This window comes from Cricetulus griseus, chromosome 6 (genome assembly GCF_003668045.3).
Source record: "Cricetulus griseus strain 17A/GY chromosome 6, alternate assembly CriGri-PICRH-1.0, whole genome shotgun sequence".
In the NCBI taxonomy this organism is placed as follows: Eukaryota; Metazoa; Chordata; class Mammalia; order Rodentia; family Cricetidae; genus Cricetulus; species Cricetulus griseus.
In genome coordinates, this window is record NC_048599.1 from 150,408,338 (window position 1) to 150,434,794 (window position 26,457).

Below are 26,457 nucleotides of genomic sequence, written 5' to 3' on the forward strand. Positions count from 1 at the left end.
TGACTGCTGACACTATGCTGTACAAACTGGACAAGCAGGACCCAAAAGAGAATGACTACCAAATCTTGTCAAGACAAGAAGGGACAGTCTTTCAAAAATCCTGCTTCACAGAAAAGTCTGTCAGATATTCTAGGCCTTTAGGCTGAAGATGGAGGCCCCAATGTTGCAGTGGAAGCTTGGGTGACTGTCCAGACAGCCAGCTCTTTCTGTCATTTCTCACATCGTTTGGAAGTTGTTTGCTGGCACTTCCTGCTTACTCAGTTAATATTATTTCCTTCTTGGGTCTCTGAGGGAGTTGAAACTAGACAGTATAGTTATAGTTTTCCTCATTTACCAGAATCAGAAAGGAAACTAAAGCGGTGTAAAGTGGAAAAGGTTGAGACACATTAAAAGATAAGTTGATAATGAAAATTAGGATAGTGAATTAGGTACAGTGTTTTCGACTCATCAAGATAGGACAAACAAAGAAAACCCAAAGAAAACTTATGATCCAAAAAGAGGCAAATTAATTATGTCAAACGACACCTGATAGAGTAGTGTGTGTTTTACAGAAAGATATTATTTGGGAGGAGCACAGAAGAAACATGGTGGAATGGTTAGGGGTACAAATACAAAACTATCTCCACTAGAAACCCTGGCTCTGCCACCAACTACTCAAATGTAGCTGGACAATCTTAACAAAGTTGTTTAACTCAGGACTTGACTTCCCATTACATAAAACGGGGATAACAGGAGCTGCTTCTTAAGAACTGTCATGTATACTGAGAATATGCTTTAAAAAAAAAAAAGTCTGCATATAGTAAATGTTATCTAAGTGGGATCTCCATTTTATTTAGCATATAAACTGGGACAATTCTGTGAGAAGAAAATATTGAGGAGTTCTATTAACAAGGATGACATAATAACGGAAAATATGTGATTATATCATGGAAACTGACACATATAGGCACCCTATAACTAATAGGTAGAAGAAACAAAAACATGAAAAAATACAAAAGAAAACAAGAACATGTGAGCAGAAAGAGCAAAGCTCCCTCTTCACATAGAGGCTACCTATAGATGCATGGACCTCATGTTTATTTGAATCATTTTCTCTGAGAGAGTTGTGGAACTAAACAAGCATGGTTTACTGTTGTAAAATAAGTTATCTTGTTGAAGCTAGGTGGTGGTGGCACACACCTTTAATCGGGAGGCAGAAGCATGATGGGGTATGTCCTTCTGTATATATGTTCCTCTTATTGGTTGATGAATAAAACACTGTTTGGCCAATAGAGGTAGGAAGATAGGCATGGCTAGGAGATGAGGAGGATGATGAGGAGAGAGGCAGAGAGGCACCGTGAGAGGACGCCATATAGCCGCCAAAGGAGTAACAGGTCTGGGCATTCTCTGGTAAGCCAAGACCACATGGAAATACATAGATTTATAGAAATGGGTTAATAAGGGGCTGGAGAGATGGCTCAGAGGTTAAGAGCACTAACTGCTCTTCCAGAGGTCCTGAGTTCAATTCCCAGCAAGCACATGGTGGCTCACAACCATCCACTATGAGATCTAGTGCTATCTTCTGGTGTGCAGATATACATGGAAGCAGAATGTTGTATACATAATAAATAAAATTCAAAAAAAAGAAGAAATGGGTTAATAATTAAGACAGAGCTAGCCAGTAAGAAGCCCTAGCCATCAGCCAACAGTTTAATAATTAATATATGTCTTTGTGTGCTTATTTGGGGCTGAAGTGGCAGTGGAACCAGGCGGGAAAGAGAAACTCCAGTAACAGGTAGGAAGATCTCTGTGAGGGAACCCTGGTTTACCGAGTGAGTTTCAGGACAGTCAGAACTGTTACACAGAGAAACCCTGTCTTGAAAAACAGAACAAAAACCAAACAATTATCTTATTGCAATTATGTAATGCCAATTGTGCTGACTGGCATTTCATAAACTATTGAGGCCAAACATACCAGAGACATGCTAATGTAGAGAGCTCTGAGGTATGGTTCTTGTCCTCAAGAAGCTTACCAACAGGCAAGGTGTGGTGGTGCTCACTTTTGATATTAGCACATCTTTAATCCCAAATAGAGGCAGGTGGATTTCTGAATTCAAGGCTAGCTTGGTCTATAGAGCTAGTTCCAGGGCAGCCATGGCTACATAGAGAAACCCTGTTTAAGAAAAAGAAAAGAGTAAGAACTCACTACTAGTTAAGTGAACGATGCCTTGCCTGTTGAGACACTCCTAATTTATAGTCTCCAGGAGCCAGAGTTACACGGGAAACCTGAAAAACAGTTCAGATAAAGTCTGAAAAAGGCAAGAAAGACCATCTAATCTGAAATACAGACATCATGAAACAGAAAAATGAAGGATGAAGATACAGTTCACTGGCTAAAGAGTCCTTGCTGCTCTTGAAGAGTACCCAAGTTCAGTTCCCAGCACCCACATCAGGCAGCTCACGTCTGTCATTAACTCCAGTTACAGAGAATCCAAATCTGTTTTCTGACCTCTTACAGTAACTGTACGCATGTATACAAACCCATGTGTGTGTGCACATTAAATGTGGTTGTATGTGTATGTTGTGTGTGTACATGTGTGCTAGGATTAAAGGCATATGTCACCACTGCCTGGCAACCAAGAATTTCTTAAGCAACTATTGTCTGACACTGGAGATAAAGAAACTTTAAAACGAAGATTTTGTCCTGATGGGAGATGTCTTTCTGTAATATATATATATAATATATATATATATATATATATATTTATTTCTCTTATTGGTTGATGAATAAAACACTGATTGGCTGATTGGCCAGGCACGAAGTACAAGCAGGGCTAGGAGATGAGGAGAATTCTGGGAAACGTAGGCAGATGGAGTTGTCATGTAGAGAGGACATGCCAGGCGTTATCCAGTAATCCAAGACCATGTGGAAATACATAGATTAATAGAAATGGGTTAATAAGACACAGCCAGCCAATATGAAGCCCAAGCCACCAGCCAACAGTTTTATAACTAATAGAGCGTCCATGTGCTTATTTGGGGCTGAAAAAGGTGGTGGGAGCAGGCTGGACAAGAAACTTTCATCAACATTCTCCTCCTGGGGTTTTTAATTATATTTGGAGATAGATGGTAAATAAGTAAATTCATAATGTAGCTAGGGTTCTTCTCCGAAAAGGTGGTTTGACTGGGATGTTGAGTAAAATGATGAATTAGACATGTAAGTCTTTGGAAGAAAAATATTCCAAACTGAGATTTTAGTAAATGTGCAGTCCTTAACTGAAATGAGCAAGATTATCAATAGAGCAGGTTTTTTGGGGGGAGGAGGAAGGTAGGGTAGGATTCAGTTTTCAATGTGGTCAGTTATCAGTGCCAACTGGCCATCCTCACAGAGATGTCAAGTAGGGAGTTGTAAAAAGGAAACAAATAAGACAAGAAGTTTAATGTGCAGCTTAAAATCTTGGGAGTTGTTGGTGTATATAGTTGGTATTTAGAGCCAGGAGTGTAACCAGACTTGGTGTTATATCCCTGTAATTCCAGGCCTTGGAAGACTGATGCAGAGATTGCTGGTTCAAGGCCAGTGTGCCCACATACTTCAAGGGCAGTCTGGGATACAAAGCAAGATCCCGTATTTAAAAAAAGAAAATGAAAATAAAAAAAAGCCAAGATTGAGTATGATGGGCAACTTTTATAATAAGTGACAGAGAAAAAGGTCTCAGAGATCAGAGGTTGAGGACATATTTCTAATGCTTGGAGGCTGAGTCATGAAGGAGAGAAGATGGGTTTTAGGATCTAAGTGAGGGATGTTTTAAGAAGAGTATGGTATCTCAATGTTGCTGAGTAACATTAGTGAAGACTTGCTTGTTAACTTTGCTGGTATAGAGATCACTAATTCTGACTAGAAGTGCTGCTGTAATGAAGGGGACAAAGTGGATTAGTTGATGTGAATGGAAGACAAACCGAATGTAGCCAAAAAGACAGATCTTTAAAGAATTATTTGTTTCGAGACAAACAAAACAGAATGAACCACCATGGGTTACAATATGTGGTGGTTTGAATAAAAATGGCCCTCATAGATTCATAGGGAGTGGCATTATTGGAGGTGTGGTCTTGTTGGAGTACATGTGGCCTTGTTGGAGGAAGTGTGTCACTGAGTGTGAGGGCTTTGAGGTTTCAGAAGTTTGAGCTAAGCCCAGCGGCTCACTGTCTCTTCCTGCTGCCTGTGGACCTAGATATAGAATTCTTAGCTACCTCTATGGCACCTGTCTACCACCATGCTTCCCGCCATGACAATAATGGACTAAACCTCTGAACTTCCTAAGCCAGCCATAATTAAATGTTTTCCTTTGTAAAAGTTGCTGTGGTGGCCTTTAGTCCAAGCACTTGGGAGGCAGAGGCAGACAGATGTCAGTGAATTCAAGGCCAGCCGGGTGTACAAAGCAAGTTTCAGGACAGTCACAGCAGTTACACAAAGAAACCCTGTCTCAAAAAACAAAACAACAAAGAAAAAAATTCTTGGTGAGCCTAGGTCCAGCCCAGGATGATTTGGTAGACTTTGGGGAGCCTCATCGAGGGCCCTAGCCTGCCTGGGGAGTGGAGGGTGGATGGGGTAGGGAGCAGGTGGGGGGTTGGGGGGAGGGGAGGAATCCCAGTTCTCTGGAGGCACAGGCAGGCCTTCAAGAAAGGACTTAGTGGGCAAATTCAGCCCCTGTGGGGTTCTCCTAGCAAAGCTGCCTTGTCTAGTCAGGTTCTTCTCATGGTAGTCTAAACCCAATGAGTGGCAAGAACAAGGACCTTGGATCTTTTTGTTTCTCTAGCTTTCTTTCTGGGTCTTAATCACAAATTAGACATAATTTGGAACATTCCCTTGTGAGAACTGCCACGAAGCTGCTTTTGGGGCAACTATAGCAGCAAATTCAGCTAGACAAAAATTCAGCTAGACATAGGCACAATCAGGCACTCCAGCCTTATGTAGAGCAACTCTGTCTTCTAGAACAGCAGCTCAAGGGCTCCCCATGCAGTCAGTGATGGCTACTGTTAGAATAGCAAGCACTGCAACAGCTTCTCTGGCCAAATCCTACTTCACTCCTATCATGTCCACAGTGGTTAAACCTATGGGCACGCTTTAACATGTCACATACCAAATTCTGCCTGAAATTCTGCTTCCTAGAGACCTAACCTGTGACACAATTAAAATAAAATGTGTGCTTGTTAAAACTAAAACCCAACCAAACTAATATCCTCATAAAATACAAAGTGGGGATGTCTACAGATGGTTCTATGATACATGCTCTTTTCTTCTATACAAACAGTTGCATAGCAGTCTCCTATTTTAGCTGGGCACAAGACCAAGCAGAATAAAACTATTTTCCCTTGCATCCAGGGGAGGTCATGAAACTAAATCACAGCCAATGGGACTTGAGCTGAAGTAAGATGTAATTTCCAGAACTGGTCCTTATCAGAATCAATGTGTTCTTTCCCTGCCTTTTCCCTCTGTTTTCTAACAGGAATATGAACATCATTTTGAGTATTATGGACCACACAGATCTGGGCAATAACCCTGTGACAGCACAGCAGTGAGAGGAGAGGCAGCCCGAATCTCTGTGAACCACCATAATAGTCCACATCTCCAAAACCTAGCACCTGCAGGCTTCTGTAAGGTGACTTCATGCAGGGCCCAGGCACTTCCTGACCTACCCTTTCCTCCATTGGAGGTTCCAAGGACACAGAACAGTAAAGAACCACAGGCTCTACTTCCTTTCTTTGGTCACTGACTTAGTTTAACTCTAGCTGTCCACTTAGCTTTTCTTGATGTTACAACTCTGCTTGGGGTCCAGCCTCAGTCTCCTTCCAGTCCTACTTTCCTCCTCTCTGAAACTCTAGCAAGTCATTTTCCTATGAATCTTTATCTCAAGGTCTGATTCTGCTCAGCCTGAGGACTTTGGGTCCATTCCATTGTCTAGGGCTCTTCACAGTCAACAAGTATACCATTTCAAAACCTTTTCTTTGCATATTAAGCATGATATTTTCTTAAATGAAAATGGAATTGTACAGTATAAACTATGCAACTTGTACTTATTTAAAATATGCCTTGGATCACATTCTATGACAACTGTTTTATGAGTGTATAGGGATACATGCATATTAAATAAATGTAGATATAATGTATCATCCTTCTAGGTCTATAAATACTTCAGGGTTTAAAGGTCTGAAATATATTATGTATATGTAATCATAAATCATATTAGCATATTTAAGTATTTTAGATTGGGATATGTATGATTTTCATCAAAAATGTTCTTCCTTTGATTTGTGTAATTCAATGAGGAAAGAAAAAATGAAGAAGTGATGCTGGAGATGGTAGCACACTGTGTAGTGGTTTGAAAGAAAATGGCCTCTAAAGGAAGTGGCTCTACTAGGAGGTATGGTTTTGTTGGAGTAGTTATGTATAGCCTAGTTGGAGGAAGTGTTTCTCTGTGGGGGTGGGCTTTGCCATCTCCTATGCTCAAGATACTGCTTAGTATCACAGACCACTTCCTGTTGCTTGCAAGATGCAGGACTCTCAGCTACCTCTCAAGCACCATGTCTGCCTGCACATTGCCATGTCCCACTATGATGATAATGGACTGAATTTATGAACTGTAAGTAAGCCATCCCAATGATCCCAATGAAATGTTTTCCTTTATAAGAGTTGCTGTGGTTATGGTGTCTCTTCACAGCAACAGAAACCCTAAGTAAGACACCCTGTTGTTTTAAAAAAAGAATTGTACAAAAATCTTTCCCAAAGTATGTTTATAAGGAATTTCTTTTGTTTCTGTCTTGAAATACACCTACCTTTCATTACAAAAGAGATTATAGTACTTTGTGAATATCTAAGAATCAATATGATTGTCAATGAACAACAGAACTTTCAAGTGAGGTAGAGCTTGTGATAGGATCTCACTGTTGAACATAGGGCAGTCTCAAGTCCAGTATCCTCCTGCCTCTTCCTCTAAACAGTGGAATTACAGGCTTGTACCATCACCAGAAGACATTTCATTATTCCAGCACTAACCCTATTGATTAACATATTTAGTCAGAATACATGCCTATAGTCTAGCTATTCAGGAGGCCAACGAGGTCAACCCAGGCAACACAGAGGCCCATTTCAAAACAAAGTAGTGAACAAGAACACAAATCTATTTAGAACATAATTTAGAGTATAACAATTGTCTTAGGGTTTCCATTGCTGTGCAGAGACATCATGAACACAGCAATGGAACACAGGGAAAACATTTACTTGGAACTGGCCTACATTTTCAGAGGTTCAGTCCATTATCATCATGATGCAACATGGTGGCATGCAGGCAGATGGGGTTCTGGAGAAGGAGCTGAGATTTCTACATCTTGACTGAAAGGCAACAGTGGGTGTGGCTTGAGCATATATGAGACCTCAAAGCCTGCCTCCACAATGACTCATTTCCTTCAATAAGGCCATGCCTACTCCAACAAAGTCACAATTCCAAATAGTGCCCTTCCCTATGAGTTTATGGGGGCTAATTATATTCAAACTACCACAATAATAAAAATGACCTTTTATTGGAGGATAAATCTAGAAAAGTAGAAAATGGACTTATTAATAAGTCGAGACTGATGCACAAAAATCAAACAGAAGCTTTCAAGCATTATGGATACTATGGCTGTATTAATCTTATTATAAAGTTTCAATGTACATAGCAAACAGTTTGGATGACTAATTACCTGGGTCACTATAATCTCTGAATTCCTAAAATGAGGCAGCAAGATACAGACAGACACAATGTGGTAAACGGAGAAGTAGGGCAGGTCAGATGTGGGAATTACTGTCTTGGTGTTTTTCCTATTAGTGCACTGCAAAGAGATGTCTCCAATCTAGTTATTAAACGTTCACTCTGTCTGGGATAATAGCTATTATTCGGAAAGCAATTACTCTGGCTAGAACTAGAGATATGAGGGGCAGGTTGTTGTTTCAGTAGAGGTTCGATAATTCCAGGGTTTGCAGAGATGTGCCCTATTACTCAATCAGCAAACACATTTACAAGTTTAAAACTCTCTCTCCTGCTTCCAGTTCTTAAAAAGCACAAAAACAAGTACTGCAGAGATGGATCAGCAGTTAAAACCACTTGCTGCTTGTACTGGCTAATTTTTTTTTTTTTTTTTTTTACATCAACCTGACATAAGGATGTGTCATTTTTGAAGAGGGAACCTCAATTGAGAAAATGCTTTCATCAGACTGGCCTGTGTATAAGCCTATGGTGATTGATGTTGGAGGGACCAGCTATTGTGGGTGGTGCCACCACTGGGCTGGTGTCCTGGGTTATAAATGGAGGCGGAGCTTTTGTCTTGAACGTCTGATCCCAAATAGTCACACAAAGCTTATATTCATTACAGAATGTCTGGCCTATTAGTTCAGGCTTTTTTTTTTCTTTCTAATTAGCTCTTATAATTTAATTTAAATCGACCCATTTCTATTAATCTATATTTTGCCATGTGTTTTGTGGCTTTACCTGTCTTCTAACATATCTTGTTCCTCTGGAGGGTGGCTCGAATCTCTCTCCAGACTTGGCCCTCTTTCATCTCTGTATTTTCAGTTTAGCTTTCCTGCCTCGACCTTTTCTGCCTTGCTATAGTCCAAAGCAGGTTTATTATCAATCAATGAGAGTAAAACATATTCATAGTGTACAGAAGGATTTGGTTCCATCAGAAAGGCTGAGCGAGCCATGAAGAACAAGCCTACTAGCAGCACTTCTCCATGGCTGTCCTGACTGCCCTTTGAACATGGACTGTGATGTACAGGTGTAAGATTAAATAACCCCTTTCCTCCCCAAGTTGCTTTTGGTCATGGAATTTAATCACAACAATAGAAACCCAAACTAGACAGGTGTCGGTGTGTGTGTGTGTGTGTGTGTGTGTGTGTGTGCGCGCGCGCGCGCGCGCGCGCGCGCGCCAGTGTGTGTTCGAACACACACACCTTTAATCCCAGCATTTGGGAGGCAGAGGCAGGCGGATCTCTGTGAGTTCAAGACCAAGCCTGGTCTACAAGAGCTAGTTCCAGGAAGCTACACAGAGAAACCCTGTCTTGGTGTGTGTGTGGGGGGGGGGGGACTCAAACTTAGATATTACCCTTGCAAAAGACCTGAGTTTGTTTCCTAGTACCCACATGGCAGATTACCAGGGAATCTCACAACCTCTTCTGGCCTTCTTGGGCACTGCATGAATGTGGTGCACACCGATGTTGTAGGCAAAATACACATACTCATAGAAATTTTTTTTAAATTAAAATGAAAAATAACACTGTTAGAACATAGTCCATGAATGGAGTCATGTGAGGCAATTTCTGAGTGCTTGTGAGAAAACTCCAAGGAACCAAGACAATAGTCTTGTGATCCCAGTGTCTTCAAAAACAAGGAATTGTTCTTGGATTATGCTTTTGTGTCCCACCCAGGTGTAGTGGATAGGAGTGAGTTTACTTCATATTATTCATTACAACTAGCTATTGTTATTTGGTTATATAACTTCATGGAAAACCATATCTGTCACATACAGCTTGTTCTTGTAATTGTATACTTTACTCATGTGACTTCTCTTAACCCTCAGAGTATAAATTGGCTGATGGTCTGAATAAAGTTGGTTATTGCATTGGGCTTTAGTCTGCCTCTTATATAAGCTCCATTCTTCCAGAGCCCCTTTTCTTCTGCCTCTAGAGCAGTGACAAATATACCTTCACATATGTAAGAAATACAGAAAAGACATATTCAGTTAGTCCCCAAATTACACTGAGCACAATGTAATCCCTATAGATTTTCTGTTTTTTTTTTTGTTGTTGTTGTTGTTTTTGTTTGTTTGTTTGTTTGCCTATTTGTTTGAGACAGGGTTTCTCAGTATAGTTCTGGATGTCCTGGAACTCACTCTATAGACAGGCCTGGCTTCAAACTAATAGATCTGCCTGCCTCTGCCTTCTGAGTGCTGGGAATAAATGCCTGTGCCTCACCAGACCTGGCTCAGAATTTTGTTAAGAAAAGCTTTTGCTTCAACAACAACAAAAAAGTAATAGTATTTCCTTTAACAAAGTGTAAGTATTATCATTAGTATCTTGGTTTAAGTTCTACCTGAATTTGAACACTCCAAGCTTAGGTGCAGGTAATGAACATGGAGAAATTACATGTCTGTTAATAAGGTATGTTAAATTCTTTTTTTGTTTGTTTGTTTGTTTTGGTATTTCTGAGAGAGAAATGTAGTGATATATTGTTTATGATCTAATAAAGTTTGCCTGTAGATCAGAATGAAAGCTAGCCACAACCACAAAGAACAGGCAGTGGTGGCACACACCTTTAATCCCAGCTCTAGAGAAGTATGTAAGACAAGAGCAGGGTCTCAGCTGGCATTCAGTCTTAGACAATTAATCTTCATCCATGTTCAGTACAGACTGCCCAAGCCTTGGCAGAGGTAAGAGCTCTCTGGAGGCTTGGCTTTGATTTCCTGATCTTTAGTTTGAACCCCAATATGCTACAAATTAGTGCCCAATATAAAGGTATGAATTCATGAAAAATCCACTTGTCTGTGGCTTTAAAGGTACCGGCCCAGGCCAGAGCTGAACATGAGGCTCCTGTTGGAGTCCCTACCCAGCCAGCTAAATTCTTTTTTTTCCCCAAGTCTTTGAGTCTGGGATTTTCCTGTTGTAGCCTCTCTAAACATTCTTCAGCTGCCACCCAAACCCCCCTAGACCAGCTGGCCCTGCCTTCAGCCACATGTGTTTTTCCATACAATCCTGTGTACTGTTTTTTCAGACCACCACTGTCCCCACGTCCCTGTGGGCTGCAGGCTTTCCCTACAGCCCCTCTTGGGCTGCCACTCTCACCTCAGGGCTGCCAGACATGCTACACCTTTCAGTTCATAGACACTGTTGGCAGATTTATTAAGACAATTGGGAATTCTTAAAGGGAGGAATTAGTAAAAAGAGAGTCCCCCACACACATTAAAAAATAGGAAACCCTATTACAATGGAGAGGGTTAGGTCACTGCATGATTTAAAAATGGAACAATTATATGAGGGGATAATCAACTTAACCGGGATTGACATCCTGCTAATTATCAAATAAGCATTCAAGGAAAAAGGGACAACTACTGGGAAAAAATTATCAAGAAAAGAAATATTCTGACCTAATGAGAACTATGAAGTCTTCAAAAAGAAGATGGAACCCCACATCAACAATTCCACCAGGACGATAATAACACCATTAAGCTGAACAACACCAACTAAAGATTGGCTTTGAACTACAAACTGCACAGAACAATTTTGAGGTGGCTAGCTGAGATGATCCAGCCTCACAGACTACTCTAGCCAGGACTTGAGACAAGCCCTGCACTTTCCCATTATTCAGAGACTGGGTAACAAATGATAAGGCAGTCTCTCCCAGGACTTGACAATTAATCCAAATTTTTCTTTTCAGGATTCCCTGAAGATGCCATCACCCCCAGACAGCAGGAAGTAGCTTTAAGAACACGATGTCCACATTCCCAAGAGGTGGGGTGGATGGTTTTTCATTGTCCATTGGGTTATGGATATTTGTCATTGTTTAGGAGGTTGGTTTCAAGTTGTTATTGGGTATAGTCAGGAAGAAATTGAACATGGGGGATTAGATTCAGAGTTCCTGTTTTGAAAAAAAAGGGGTACAGGTATGATAGGATAAAAGGGTAGATTATTGAATCTACTCTAAAAGAAAGAAGGGAGGATACAGACATTAGATAAAAGGTAGAATATTAAATCTACTTTAAAAAGCAACTTCTAGTATTAAATACTCTACATTGGATTGGATTTTGTATACTGTATACAAATTTTGTATATTGATACAAATTTGAGATTTTGTTAAAGCATACTGTATATACATTTCTAATCTTATTCAAAGTATTGTATCTATACAGTTCATGTAATGCAAATTTCTAGTCCTTGAAAGCTTTTATTACGAACTATATAGGATGATATGGAAATGCAGATTAGTAAGTAGTCACCTATTACAATCAAATTTGTAGTCATACTAGGTATGTTTACAAAGTTAAACATACATTTTAGAAAGACGGGTCCTCTTCAAACAATTCAACGATCTACAAAATATGGCATTTAAGATATTAAGGTTCTTCTTCTTTTTTTTTTTTTAACAACAATGAGGTATGTCTGTTCCTGGCAGCACCAATCTACTTCAAAGATGATAGGCATCAAAGAAACTCCACATGGAGTTTACTTTCCTTGTGGAAAATTTACCCACTGGGCAAAAAAGTGTCCTTGCCTTGACTGCTGACCCTATGCTGTACAAACTGGACAAGCAGGACACAAAAGAGAGTATTTGCCAAACCTTGTCAAGACAAGGTGGGACAGTCCTTTAAAAATCTTGCTTCATAGAAAAGTCTGTCAGAGATGCTAGGCCTGTAGGCTGAAGATGGATGCCCCAACATTGCAGTGGGACCTTGGGTGACTGTCCAGGCAGCCAGCTGTTTGTGTCATTTCTCACATCGTTTGGAAGTTGCTTGCTTGCACTTCTTATTTACTCAGTTAATATTATTTCCTTCATGGGTCTCTGGGGGAGTTTAAGACTAGACAGTTATAGTTTTCCTTGTTTACCAGACTCAGAAAAGAAATTCGCTAAAGAGTTGTAAAGCATATAATGTTGAGTGACATTAAAATATAATTTGATAATGGAAATTTTAATATAAAGCAAATTAGGTACAATACTTTGGACTCACCAATATAGGATAGATAATGGAGTATATTCTCTGAATTTGTCAAATGCACATGTACAGACATTGTTGATGTACTTACTGCCTGTATATACTGTATATAGCTATTGTACTTATTGTACCTGGTCTTTCTTATATTAGTTATAGCCTCCTTTTCATATTAGACAAAAAAGTGGAACTATGGTGATAGATTGTTTATGATCTAATGTCAGTAGGTCAGAATGCAAATCTAGCCACAGACATAAGAGGTATATACCTTTTTTAGTTTGTTTGCTTTGTTTTTTTGTTTTTTGAGACAGCGTTTCTCTGTGTAGCTTTGGAGCCTGTCCTGGAACTAGCTCTTGTAGGCCAGGCTGGTCTCAAACTCACAGAGATCCACCTGCCTCTGCCTCCCAAGTGCTATTATATATATTAATGGTATATATGATATACCTTTAATCCCAGCAGCCACACTAGTTAGCCATAGAGCAGGTTGGTGGTGAATGCCAATCCCAGCTCTAGAGAGGTATATAAGACAGGAGCAGGGTCTCAGAGCTGGCAATTAGTCTCCATCCATGTTCAGGACAGGATTGCCCTAGACTTGGTAGAGTTAAGAACTCTCTGGTGGCTTGGCGGCTTTGCTTTTCTGACCTTCAACTTGAACACCAATATCTGTCCCTGGGTTTTTATTATTCATGCTACAGAGAATTGTACTATGTAACCCAGGGTATTTGTCAAGCTTATAATCCTCATTCTATGTTGTGGGACTATGGGAGTTACATGCAATCTGGGGACACTTAATTCTTTTTTTTTTTTTTTGAAGATTTTATTTATTTATTATGTATACAACATTCTGCTTCCAAGTATATCTGCACACCAGAAGAGGGCACCAGATCTCATAAGGGATGGTTGTCACCATGTGGGTGCTGGGAATTGAACTCAGGACCTCTGGAAGAGCAGTCAGTGCTCTTAACCTCTGAGCCATCTCTCCAGCCTGACACTGAATTCTTTAAGTAGATTCTTATAATAATACTTGACATTTTGTACCTAGCTTATTTTACTTAGAAGGATGTCTTTAAAGTTTACTCAAGTTGCATCTGTCAGCAATTAATTTCTTTTTACAACAGATTGTATGTGTACACTATTTTGTGTATAAATTCATTCATGGATGGGTATTTGTTTTATCCTTTTGGCTACTATGACCAGTACGCTGCTATGCATACTGTTGCATAATATATTTGAATCCCACCTTTCTATTCTTTTTTTAAGCTATGAGGGAAACATGTAATTCTAGGTAGAGAAAACACCAAGAATACAGGCCATGATTCAAGTCTCCCAGAGTGTCTAAGGAACAGCACGAAGGTCAGGTATAACAGATGTTTGACAGGTATAACAGAAGTTTGACATGAAGATGGAGGAGGTGCTTGGAGAAGTGGTTTATATCAGGTTTCCTGGACTTGTATACTAAGGGAACTGAGGAGCCACAGGGGCATTTTAACTAGAAGGCTGATTTAGATCTACAATCCAATTTGATGATTCCCAGCCTTTCTAACACCTGATACAATCTTTCGAATGAACTGAGAAAAGTACCTGAGATCTGGTAATAAAGAAGCCAATGCCTTGAATTCCATGGCTTTCTCCTCCAAATTCTTTTTCCTGCACTGGTGGCTTTCTTTTAGGTTGTTTCCCTGAATCTGTTGGCAGTGATTGCCAGTCCTCTTCCACATAATTTCCACTATTCCAAAATCCTTTAGATGTATTAGTATAACCTGAGATTCAAATTTAAAATTCTATTTTTAACAGTTAGTTGGCAGATTTTTCAGATCTTGTAGTTTTTGTTGATGTTTTTGAGACAGGTTCTTTTTTTGTTTTTGAATTTGTTTTTAAATTTAAATTAGAAACAAGATTGTTTTACATGTCAATCTGCGTTCCCTCTCCCTCCCCTTCTCCCCTGCCCCCCACTAACACCCTACCTATCCAATACCATTTCTGCTCCTCAGGGAGAGTGAGGCCTTCCATGGGGGGGGGGCATCTTCAGAGTCTGTCATATCCTTTGGGATAGGGCCTAGGCCCTCCCTCGTGTGTCTAGGCTGAGGGAGTATCCCTCTATGTGAAATGGAACCCCAAAGTCCATTCCAATGCTAGGGATAAGTACTGATGTACTACAAGAGGTCCCATAGATTTCTGAGGCCTCCTCACTGACACCCACATTTATGGGGTCTGGATCAATCCCATGCTGGTTTCCAGGTGATCAGTCTTGGGGCCAAGAGGTCCCTCTTGTTCAGGTCAGCTGTTTCTGAGGGTTTCACCAGCATAGTCTTGACCCCTTTGCTCATCACTCCTTCTTTGCAACTGGATTCCAGTTCAGTTCAGTGTTTAGCTGTGGGTGTCTGCTTCTACTTCCATCAGTTGCTGGATGAAGGCTCTAGGATGGTATATAAATTAGTCGTCAGTCTCATTATCAGGGGAGGGCATTTAAAGTAGCCTCTCCACTGTTGCTTAGATGGTTAGTTGGTGTCATCTTTGTAGATCTCCAGACATTTCCCTAGTGCCTGATTTCGCTTTAAACCTATACTGGCTCCCTCTTTGATGGTATCTCTTATTTTGCTCTCCTCTATTCTTCCCCCTTATGTCCTTATGTCCTACTCACCAAGAAGCTAGGTTCCAACCACCTAATAATCCAATTAAAAAGTGGGGTACAGAACTAAATAGAGATTCTCAACAATCTAAAATTCTCAACAATCTTAAAATGTCTGAAAGACACCTAAGAAAATGTTCAATATCTTTAGCCATCAGGGAATGCAAATGAAAGCAACTCTGAGATATCATCTTACTCCAGTCAGAATGGCTAAAATCAAAAACACCAATGATAACTTATGCTGGAGAGGATGCAGAGAAAGGGGGATACTCCTCCACTGCTGGTGGGAGTGCAAACTTGTACAGCCACTTTGGAAATCAGTATGTCGATTCTTCAGGAAAATGGGAATCAGTTTACCAAAAGATCCAGCAATTCTACTCTTAGGCATATACCCCAAAGAAGCACATTCATAAAACAAGGACTTTGTTCAACGATGTTCACAGCAGCACTATTTGTAATAGCCAGAAACTGGAAGCAACTTAGATGCCCCTCAACTGAAGAATGGATACAGAAAATGTGGTACATTCACACAATGGAGTACTACTCAACAGAAAAACAACAACAACAACAACAACAACAATGGAATATTGAAATTCACAGGCAAATGGATGGAACTACAAGAAACCATTCTGAGTGAGGTAAGCCAGTCACAAAAAGACAAACATGGTATGTACTCACTCATATATGGATTTTACACATAGAGCAAAGGATTACCAGCCTATAATCCACACCACCAGAGATGCTAGGCAACAAGGAGGACTCTAAAGGAGACATACATGGTCCCCCGGAGAAGGGGAAAGGGACAGGATCTCCTGAGCAATTTGGGAGCATGGGGGGAGAGGAGATGGAGTTAGGAGAATGAGAAGGGGAGAAGAGACAGGTTCTTAGTAAGTATAGCACTAGCTGGTTGTCTGGAACTTACAGAACTTACTGTCTCTGACTTCCAAGTGTTGGGCTTAAAATGTGTCACCATGCCATACAATCGGCAATTTTGTAAAATAAAAGTAATCAGAAGTAATACTAACATCAGCAATAACAACTATCATCACCTAAAAATGGGTCTACCTTCCAGGCACTGAAGATAAGCACTTCATACATACTTAAACACTTGATTTTCTTCTAATAACCTCAAGAAGTAGGCTTTACCAACTCAGCAACATAAGTGAAATTATACTCTCAGAGAGGTTGAGTAACTTGCCTATACAGCAGGTAAATCATAATACCAGGCCTGGGATTGGCCTCTACTGCAGAGCCAATGCTTCTTTAGCTAAGCAGCATTGCTTCATTTTTTCAATTACTCCCCAAAGTTTAATCCTCTCAGATCTTCCTAGGGCTACACACGTATAGGACAATTCAAGGTCATCATTACTAACAGTATCTCTTGGTCTCTGTATTAAAGCACATATTATTTTTCCAAGAATCCTAGAGCTGGACAGAAGCCAATGTTATATCCTTAGCTCTAAGCTTCAGGCACATCTCTATAATCCATTCCAGACAGATGGGTATTTTCTATTTTTTTTTTAAGGGTAGAGACCTCCGTTAGGCTCCACCTCTTTTTTTTTTAAAATATTTTTCATTTAACTTTATTTTATGTTCATTGGTGTAAGGCTGTTGGATCCCCTAGAACAGGAGTTACCAGACAGTTGTGAGCTGCCATGTGGGTGCTGGGAATTGAACCCAGGTCATCTGGAACAGCAGCCAGTGCTCTTAACCGCTGAGCCATTGCTCCAGCCCCTATTTTCTATTTTTAATGACATCTAGGGAAGGAAATTCTTGCACACTAAATTTAGATTGTGAGCCAAAGGAAGGAAGCATATTCAATTTTATGCTTGATAGAACTACACCTTCACATGCACCCTGAACATTATTGTCACAAATAAAATTACACTAACTACAATCTAAAAATAAGGTTGGTAACTAGAAAGGGAATCCACTGGACTCTCCAACTCACAAGAGAACACAATAGTTCTAGTTTAAGGTACAATGGAACTGACACTGCAACAGCTGTTCCTACTATCCTAAAACGCACCTCCCACTAGTAACTGGAAAAATGACAGTGCCCAGTTATGATGCTTGTTACATAGTTGTAACCTGACTTAAATAATAAACTTCAAGCCAGGCATGGTAGTATAGACATTTAATCCCAGCACTCAGGAGACAGATAGATCTCTGTGAGTTTGAAGCCAGCTTGCTGTGGAACAATCTCTTTGTACACTGTGAATATGTATTATTCTCGTTGGGTAATAAAGAGCTGACTGGCCAATAGCCAGGCAGGAAAAGATTAGGCAGGACTTATGAACAAAAAGAGAGTGAGGGAAAGAAGGGTGGAGTCACAGAGTTGCCACAGAGGAAACAAGATGAACATGCAGTACTGAGAAAAGGTACTGCCATGTGACAGAGTGTAGATAAGAAATAACAGTTAAGTTGTAAGAGCTAGTTAGTAAAAAGCATAAGGTATCAGCTGAGCATTTATAATTAATATTTGGGAGCTGGCCAGTGATCCCAACAAAAACTCCTCCTACAAATGGTGCCCAAAGCCCGGCAATGTATATCCACATAAAACCTGAGGAAACTTAAGGTACCAGACACAAAAAACCAGAGCCAAATAGTTTCCTAGTCTCAAAGTCTCTCATGTGTCTCTCGGTTGTTGCCTGCAGCTTGAGCCACCAGTGTGAGGCCTGCCAACATGCCATGAGCTAAGCTGCGTGGCAAGTTTAAGGTTCTGTTCATGCAAACAAGAAAGATCAAGATATACAGTAAAGACAGATCTAGATGGAACAAACCTCTAAATGGGTCACAGTGTGTTTAAAAATGTACATAGGGTTGGGAGAGAAAATAGAAAGGGTATAGGCAGTCATAAAAAATAAAAGTAAGTAGCTTAAAAATAATAGAAGTCTTTAAAGAGAAAAGTAAAATAATAAAAAAAGAAGCCACATAGAGATGGAAAATACACAGGGTATTTGGATCCTGTGTGTTATTTTGTTGTGTTTGAATTTTTTGATTGCTGACAAATGAGCAATAGCAGCTAAGAGACATTGGCTTATGGAAGCTGTTGGATTAAGGCAACCTATATGTTTTACAAATACCTTGACTTCAAAATGGAAGTCAAATGGTGTGTGGCTTTGGGGAAGAGGCTATGCTTTCTGTTCCCACAGAAATGGTTGAAGATCAAGTTTGATTGAGGAAGACCCCTAAAAATCCTGGCTACAGATATAAAGAAATAAACCTACGAAAAACAACAAAACATGCAACATATATTTTACCTGCTCAAACATAAAAAAAAATCATCTTTGGCTGACTTGTGTACAACACAGTCTATTCTTGTATTAATGCAGATATTATGTTACCATTAAGTTTATGTATTTTCAGGGCAAGGGGACTGGACACCGATAAAGACGAATGGCTAACGTGATCCAGTATCTCAGAACGTCTCTGTTACAGTTTCTTCAGAATTCTACATCTAGAACAACTTCAAAGCTGCTGGCTGAGATGGTCCTACCTCACTGCTACTCCACCTATGACTTAACCGTTATCCAGATTTTCTTAAGATTTCTCCAAAATGCCAGTACACCCAGACAACAGGAATCAGTACAGAGAAAAGAACACCCACATTCCCAAAAGATAAATCATGGATGTTTGTCATCATTTGGAGTAGTGGTGGTTAGAAATCATTATTAGTCATGATTAGGACAAAAGATAAACAAAGGAGTTAAATTCAAAGATCACTTTTTAAAGGAAAAAAAAGGGGAGCATGATATAGAAATGAGATAAAAGGATAGATTATTGAATCTACTTTAATCCAAAAGCAACTATTAATCTCAAAATAGTTTACATTGGTATGGATCTTGACTTATTGACACAAATTTAAAGTTTGTATATTAAAGTTTTGTTATACATATATGTATGTTTCTTGTTTGGGGTATTGTACTTATGTAAGTCATTTAAAAATGTAACGTATAATTAAAATACAGGTTAATAGTCATCTAAAATAATCGTGCTTGTCTTATTAGGCATGTTTTCAAAGTTAAACAGATATATTTAGATAGATAGAGGGTCTTCATACACTTCAAAGACCTACAGAATATGGCAGTTAAGGTGTTTAATAACCTGAGACACATCTGCTCCTGAGAGCACTAATTTACTTCAAAATAAGATGATGGGCATCAAAGAAACTGCATATTCAGTTTGCTTTCTTTATGGCAAAAGCTAGTCACTGGGCAAAGAAACCGTTTTTGTTTCAATTACTGACAGTATGCTGTCAAAACTGGACTAGCAGGATGCAAAAGAAAGTGACTGCCAAACTTTGCCAAGACAAAGCTAGGACAGTCCTTCAAAATTCCCTGCTTTTTAGAAATGTCTGGTAGATATACTAGCCCTGTACACCAAAGATGGAAGCCCCAATATTACAGAAGAACTTTGGGTGACTGTCCAGGCAGCTAGATGTCCCCGTTGTTACACACTTCTGGGGTCTTCGATGAAGGTAAAGACTAAATAGTTAGACTTATAGCTTTCCTTAGGTATGATATAAGTATTTTATGTATAAAACTTCAGACAAAAATAAGATAGATAATAGAGTATTTTCTGTAAATTTGCCAAACACTAATACACTACTACTTGGTAACTGTTTTTGTTTTATATTGTTTTACTATATAGAAGTTAAAACCTTCCTTTTTAATTCCACAAAAAGGGGGAAATGCTGTGGAACAATCTTTTTGTACACTGTGAGTATGTATTACTGTCAATAGTTTATAAAGAGCTAGGCAAATAGCTAGGCAGGAAAATGTCAGGCGGACTTGTTGACAAAAAGAGAGCAAGGGAAGAAGGGTGGAGTCATGGAGTTGCCAGGAGACACAGAGGAAGCAAGATAAACATGCTGTGCTGAAAAGGTACTACTAAATGACCAAGCATAGATTAAAAAATATGAGTTAATTTAAGCTGTAAGAGCTTGTTAGTAACAAGCCTAAGCTGTGGGCTGAGCATTTATAATTAAGTTTCTGTGTGGTTATTTGGGAGATGGCCAGAAGTTTTTGACAAAAAAAATAAATAAATAAATAAAACAAAACAAAACTCGGCATACACCAGTCTAGTCTATATAGCCAGTTCCAGGCGGGCAAGGGCTACACAGTGAGACACTAGTCCATCTTCTCCTCTCTCCTCTCTCTCTGTCTCTCTCTCTCCTCTCTTAAAAAATGACTCTAGCTTGTGTCAAGTTGACATTATAAACTAGGACAGATTCTGTCTCAAAAACAAAAAATGAACAAAGAGAAAGTTAACTCTAAATCTTAATACTAAGTTTCTAAGGCTAATGCATGCAACATAAGTTAGTAACACTTTAATGGCTAGTCTTTATTCTTGCTATTATTTTAATTAGCTCTAAGCTTTGTTTTATAAAGGTTTATTTTATTCGCGCGCGCGCGCGCGTGTGTGTGTGTGTGTGTGTGTGTGTGTGTACAGGTGCTATACGAGACCAGAAGATGATGTAGGAGTCTCTGGGGCTGAAATTACAGGAGGTTGTGAGCTGCCCTGTGGGGAACTAAACTCCTGAGTTGCTGCAAAAACAGTATGCACTCTAGCACTGAGCCTTCTCTCCAGTCTAGGCTTTAGAATCCAAAGATTTTAGTTTAATTATAGCTGTCAAATCATCTTCTGTCAGATATCAACATATTAAAGGCAAAGCATAATTCACAAATTCTGCAAAACAGAGATTTCTAATAGTGTGTTTAATGGAGGGGGAATTCTTTACACTATTAGCACTAAAAGCTAAAATATAAGAGCATTTTCCTCCATTAATTACTAGTTACAGCTGACACAAAAGTTAAATCAGTCCTAAGTAAAATATTTCCAAATTCACAGGGCAACGTAGCACACACCTTTAGTCTTAGTACTCTGGAGACTGACTGGTGGATCTCTGTGATCTGCATGACAGCCAGAGCTACACAGAGAGATCCTGTCTCAACAAAACAAAACAAAACAAAACAAAACAAAACTGTATTTAGATATTTTCTATCTTACCAGCCAGTTTCTGAAAAACCACTCAGAGGCTTAATATTAGTTATAGTTGTTTGTCCAATGGTTTAGGCATATTACTGACTAGCTCTTGCAATTAAATTAACCCATTTCTACTAATCTGTTTATCACCACATGGCTGTGGTTTAGCGGTAATGTTCTGGCATCTTACTCTTTCAATGACTACATGGCAGCTTCCTGACTCTGCCTTCTTTCTCTTTCTCACACTGTTTAGATTTCCTGCCTAGCTATATTCTGCCCTGCCATGGGGCAAATCAGCTTTATTTATCAATTAATAAAAGCAACGCATATTTGCAGAATACAGAAGGACATTCCATTTTACAAAACAAACAGACAAACAAATCTAAACTAACCACTGAGCTTGAATTTCTTCAAAGTCAGGATGGCTTCTGAAACATGGTGGTTTCTAAGAGCGTGAGCTCCAGTCAGATTATGTCAAATTAAACTCACCAGTTTATGTTTGCAAGAATTGCAAAGTAATCTCCCAAATGAAAGTAATGACACTAAAATCTGGCAGAGACAAGCAATAAATTCAAGTTGATAAAGTTAAGGTAATATTCACATATTACAACAGTAATCTTGGTATAATTTCAAAAATCTGAGTTCAACTAGCTTTGTGAATTCTAATTTTTAAAATGTTTTTTGTCTTGTGGTGATATATTGTTTATGATTTATTAAAGCTTACCTGAGGATTCAAAAAGCAGTCAGCTACAAGCCATAGAAGCTAGGCAGCCAGAGGCTAGGAGGTGGTAGTACACACCTTTAATTCTAGGACTCAGGATTAAGAGATAGAGGATCTTTGTGAGTGCAAGGCCACAAGAGTGAATCGGTCTAAAAGAGAATTATAGCTCACACCCAATCCCAGGACTCATGGAAGATATATAAGACAGGAGCAAGGTCTCAGTATGAGGCATTCATTCTCAGCCACATTAAGGATTCTCCAGCCACGATGAGGAGAGGCAGCAGGATCAGCCCATTCAGCCTGAGGTAGGGGTAAGAGCTGGTGGCTCCGTTACTTTGCTTTTCTGTTCTTCAGCTTGAAGTTTGAGCCCCAGTATCTGGATCTTCTCTCTTCTCTCTCTCTCTCTCTCTCTCTCTCTCTCTCTCTCTCTCTCTCTCTCTCTCTCTCTCTCTCTCTTCTTTCGAGACAGGGTTTCTCTGTGTAGCTTTGGAGGCTGTCCTGGCACTCGCTCTGGAGACCAGGCTGGCCTCGAACTCACAGAGATCTGCCTGCCTCTGCCTCCCAAGTGCTGGGATTAAAGGTGTGTGCCACCAACACCTGGCATCTTTTATTTTTCATGTTACATGTCTGTCTGTGTATGAGGGCATGTGTGAGTGCCATGTCACGCATGTAAAAGTTATAGGACAACTTGCAGGATTCAGTTCTTCCATGTGCGTCCTGGGGACTGACTTCTGGGAATCAGACTTGGTGGCAAGTGCCTTTACCCATCACTTAGCCAAACAGCCAGACTGAAATGACTTCCTCTTCCTCTTCCCCTCCACAACCTGGAGCTAAAGGGCCCACTAAGCTAAATTCCCAACCTACCAAGATTATTTCTTCAAGAGATCTGTTTTGGGAGCTGGAGAGACGTGTTATGGAAATATAACAGGATACGTAATAAGAATAAGATTGGTATTTTATTGTGGAAGATTATTTACACCAAAAACCCAGGTTAGTCTCTGCAGCCTTTCGAGACCCTACCAGAACCCCGAAAAGGGAGTGTGAGCGCCTCCTTCCCAGCTCTTTTATCCCACCTTCTGTGAACCTACAGATTACTCCCTACAGAGATGGCTTATTAGTTTGATTCTCAGCACTTCCATGGTAACTATCTAAAGATGGAAAATACAGAGAGTTTGGATACTATGTTATTGTGTTGTCCTTAAATTGTGTGACTACTGAGGTAGGAGCAAACCACTCCTACTTGATTATAAATGCTGCTGGATTAATCTAACCTATTCTCAAACTTTAAATGGGTAAGAAGCCCAGTTCACTGGCATGAGCCAGGCAATGATGCACTTTTACCTGGTAAAGTGAATAATTAGAGGTCTTGGGGCCAAAATGTTCTCAAACTATTCTCAATTTTTAAATGGGTTAATAATTAAGAGAGAGCTAGCCAATAAGAAGCCTGAGCCATTGGCCAAACAGTTTATAATTAATATATCCCTCTGTGTGTTTATTTGGGACTAAATGCCTGTGGGACAGAAACTTCATTTACACATTCTAGTAGAAACTTGGGAGACAGTAGTGCTGAGAGCAATGTGGGCAGTGGAGGCCCAGCTTAGGAGGATACTCAGATAGACACAGTATTATTAGCAACTGGGCTAGAGACCTTTTTTTGTGTGTGTATTTTGTCAAAGAATGTGGCTGCTTTTTCCCAAGTCCCAACAATCTGCCTGAGGCTAAAATGAAAGGTTTTAGACTAATTTTGTTGGCACAGGAGATGTCAAGACAACCTAATAATGACTCTGTCACATGGTTCTTAGTAATTATGCATATGCAGGTCTACAATGAAAAGGAGAAAACAAAGCAAAAAGAAATGTGAAATGTACAGCCCAAGGCAAAAAAAAAAAAAAAAAGCATTAGAAAATTTAATGGTGGAGCAAATGGTCTGAACTGAAAGACAGAAGGAGAGGCTTGATGAGAAATGGAAAAGGAGTAGTGTCCTGGGGGGTAAGACCCCACCCAGGTAATCGTGCAACCTTCAAAGGAAAAGGTCCACGTAACTTTCTCTGCCTAAAAAAGCAACTACAAAGCAAGGTTTATGTAAATGCATTTCAAAGAGGATATCACGCTCCATCCCAAGCAGGCAGACAACTTGAACAGCTTTGGCCACATGGTTCTGGCTTAGAGTCATGAAGGGAACAGGGGAAAAGGGGCTGTGGAATCTTCCTCCAAGGTTAAAGAGAGCCTCTGAGGCCAGGCGTGTATCAAAAGAGTCTGCATGGAGGTCATGAGAGGCCATTTTATGAAGCTATGAAAGTGAAGCCTGAATTTCACTGATGATCCCAAGATGTTAAGGGTGCAAGATCCATGAGATATCTTCAAAGGAGAGCTGCAGGCAGGGAGTGGGACCAGACAAAGAGAAAGACATGTTATTTCAGTCAGCAAAGCTGGAAGGGCAGAGCCGTAAGTCCTTTGATAGCAGACAAGGAGCTACAGAATTTGAAATTTTCCCTGCTGGGTTTCAGTCTTGCTTTGGTACAGTATTTACTAGCTATACCTAAATTCCTTCCTTTTGAAATAGTAATGCATATTCAGTGCCCTTGTATGTTAAAAACATGTGCTGAGTGGTGGTGGCGCAAGCCTTTAATGCCAGCACTCGGGAGGCAGAGGCAGGCGGATCTCTGTGAGTTCAAGACCAGACTGGTCTACAAGAGCTAGTTCCAGGACAGCCTCCAAAGCCACAGGGAAACCCTGTCTCGAAAAAACCAAGAAAAAAAAACATGCAATTTATTTTGATTTTGATTTTACAGGGGGTTACAATTAAGAGACTGCATTGAACCTCACACTTCTGAAACAGTGTTGAGACTGTGAAATACTATGGAAACTTTTTAAATTGGACTAAAAGCATTTTGCATAATGATATGACTATAAGCCCATGGGGGCCAAGGAGTGGAATGTGGTGATTTGAGGAAGAATAGGCCCCATAGGCTCATATATTTGAATGCTTGGTCCTTAGTTCGTAGAACTGTTGGGGAAGAATTGGCAAGTGTGGCATTGCTGAATGAGGTGTGGAACTGCTGAATGAGGTTATGTCACTGGAGGCAGGCTTTGAGGTTTCAAAAGCCCATGGCATTTCCAGTTAGTTGTTTCCTTCTCATAGATAAGTATATAAGCTCTCAGCTACTGCTCCAGCACCATGCTTGCCTCACACCACCCTCCATGATGGTCATGGATTCTAACCCTGGAACCATGAACTCCAAATAAAGCACTTTCTTTTATTACTTGCCTTGGTCATGATGTCTTATCATGGCAACAGAAAAGTTACTAAGATATACCTCTACAAGCATCTCAAACAAAAATTATTTAAGGTATACTAAGAAAAAAGATGAGAAAAGGGTAACAACCCAGTACTGACATTAAAATAGTTATTACACTGCTAGGTCTGGTAATACACACCTCAGAAATTGGGAAGCATGGGTGGGCAAGAGTAACTGTGAGTTTGAGGCCACCCTGAGCTATAAAGCATGAACATACCTGAAATGCTTAAATATGAGGGGTGGAGGACACATGGTATCAAGGTTAACCTAACCCAAGCCCGTCAAGTGTGGAGCATGTACCCTCCATATAACAGGTGGAAATCCCACCATGCAGTATGCAGGTTAAATAGGAAAAACAACAGACAATTCACAGTGGAGAGACAATCTGTAGAAAGCAGAGCAGTACTCCTCAACATAGCTATGGTCATCAAAAAGAAGAGTTCTACACTTGGTATAGTGGTACACAAAGCAGAGGCAGCCAGATCTCTGAGACCAAATGGTTTACAAAGTCCCAAGGTAGCCAGGGATGAATAGTGAGATCATGTCTCAAAAGGAAAAAACAAAACAAAACAAAACAGAAAACAAACAAACAAAAAAGCTTGGAGAAACTGTCACTGTCAAGAACCTGAAGAAATTTAAGTAAGATAAAGACAATGCAGTACTCTGGGTAGAATAAAAAGGAGCTCTGCCACCATATTACCAAAAACAAGTAAGTTAATAAAGCATACATTTTTAGATAAGAACTTTTAATAAGTGTATACAATCATATTTTTCTCAGATGCCTTGTGCTATAGCTCACTATAAAAGAAGCAGGAACATAAATAAGTAAAGCTGATGGGAAGCTAGGCAGTGACACATGCCTATGATCTCAACACACAGAAGGTTGAGGCCAAAGGAAGAGTTTGAGATTAGCCTGGCTACACAGCAAAAATTTCACTCCTTGAATATAACCAAGATCAATAACGCAAGGCTGAGGAATGTGTACGAAGGCATATGAACAATTATTTTACATTTTCAACAGAAATACAGTGACACTTGTGGGGCCATATGGAAAGTGTAAGACCTGTCTAGTTCAGGTTTAGCTTTAGCCCACTAGATACTCTTTC

The 26,457-nt window shown here is 39.9% G+C and overlaps 1 protein-coding gene across 11 annotated transcripts in view; it reads right to left on the reverse strand.

Moving 5' to 3' along the window:
* The window catches only part of Scai (suppressor of cancer cell invasion), a 118,151-nt gene that overhangs the window by 70,230 nt on the left and 21,464 nt on the right, over window positions 1–26,457 (reverse strand). The window contains exon 3 of one of the 11 annotated variants that reach the window (XM_035446258.1): window positions 14,915–15,130. The exons of the other annotated variants lie outside the window; for them this stretch is intronic. Within the exon in view, the coding sequence (XP_035302149.1) occupies window positions 14,915–14,916 (2 nt within the window). The 5' untranslated portion in view covers window positions 14,917–15,130. The remainder of the gene's footprint in view (window positions 1–14,914; window positions 15,131–26,457) is intronic. 11 annotated transcript variants of the gene reach the window in all.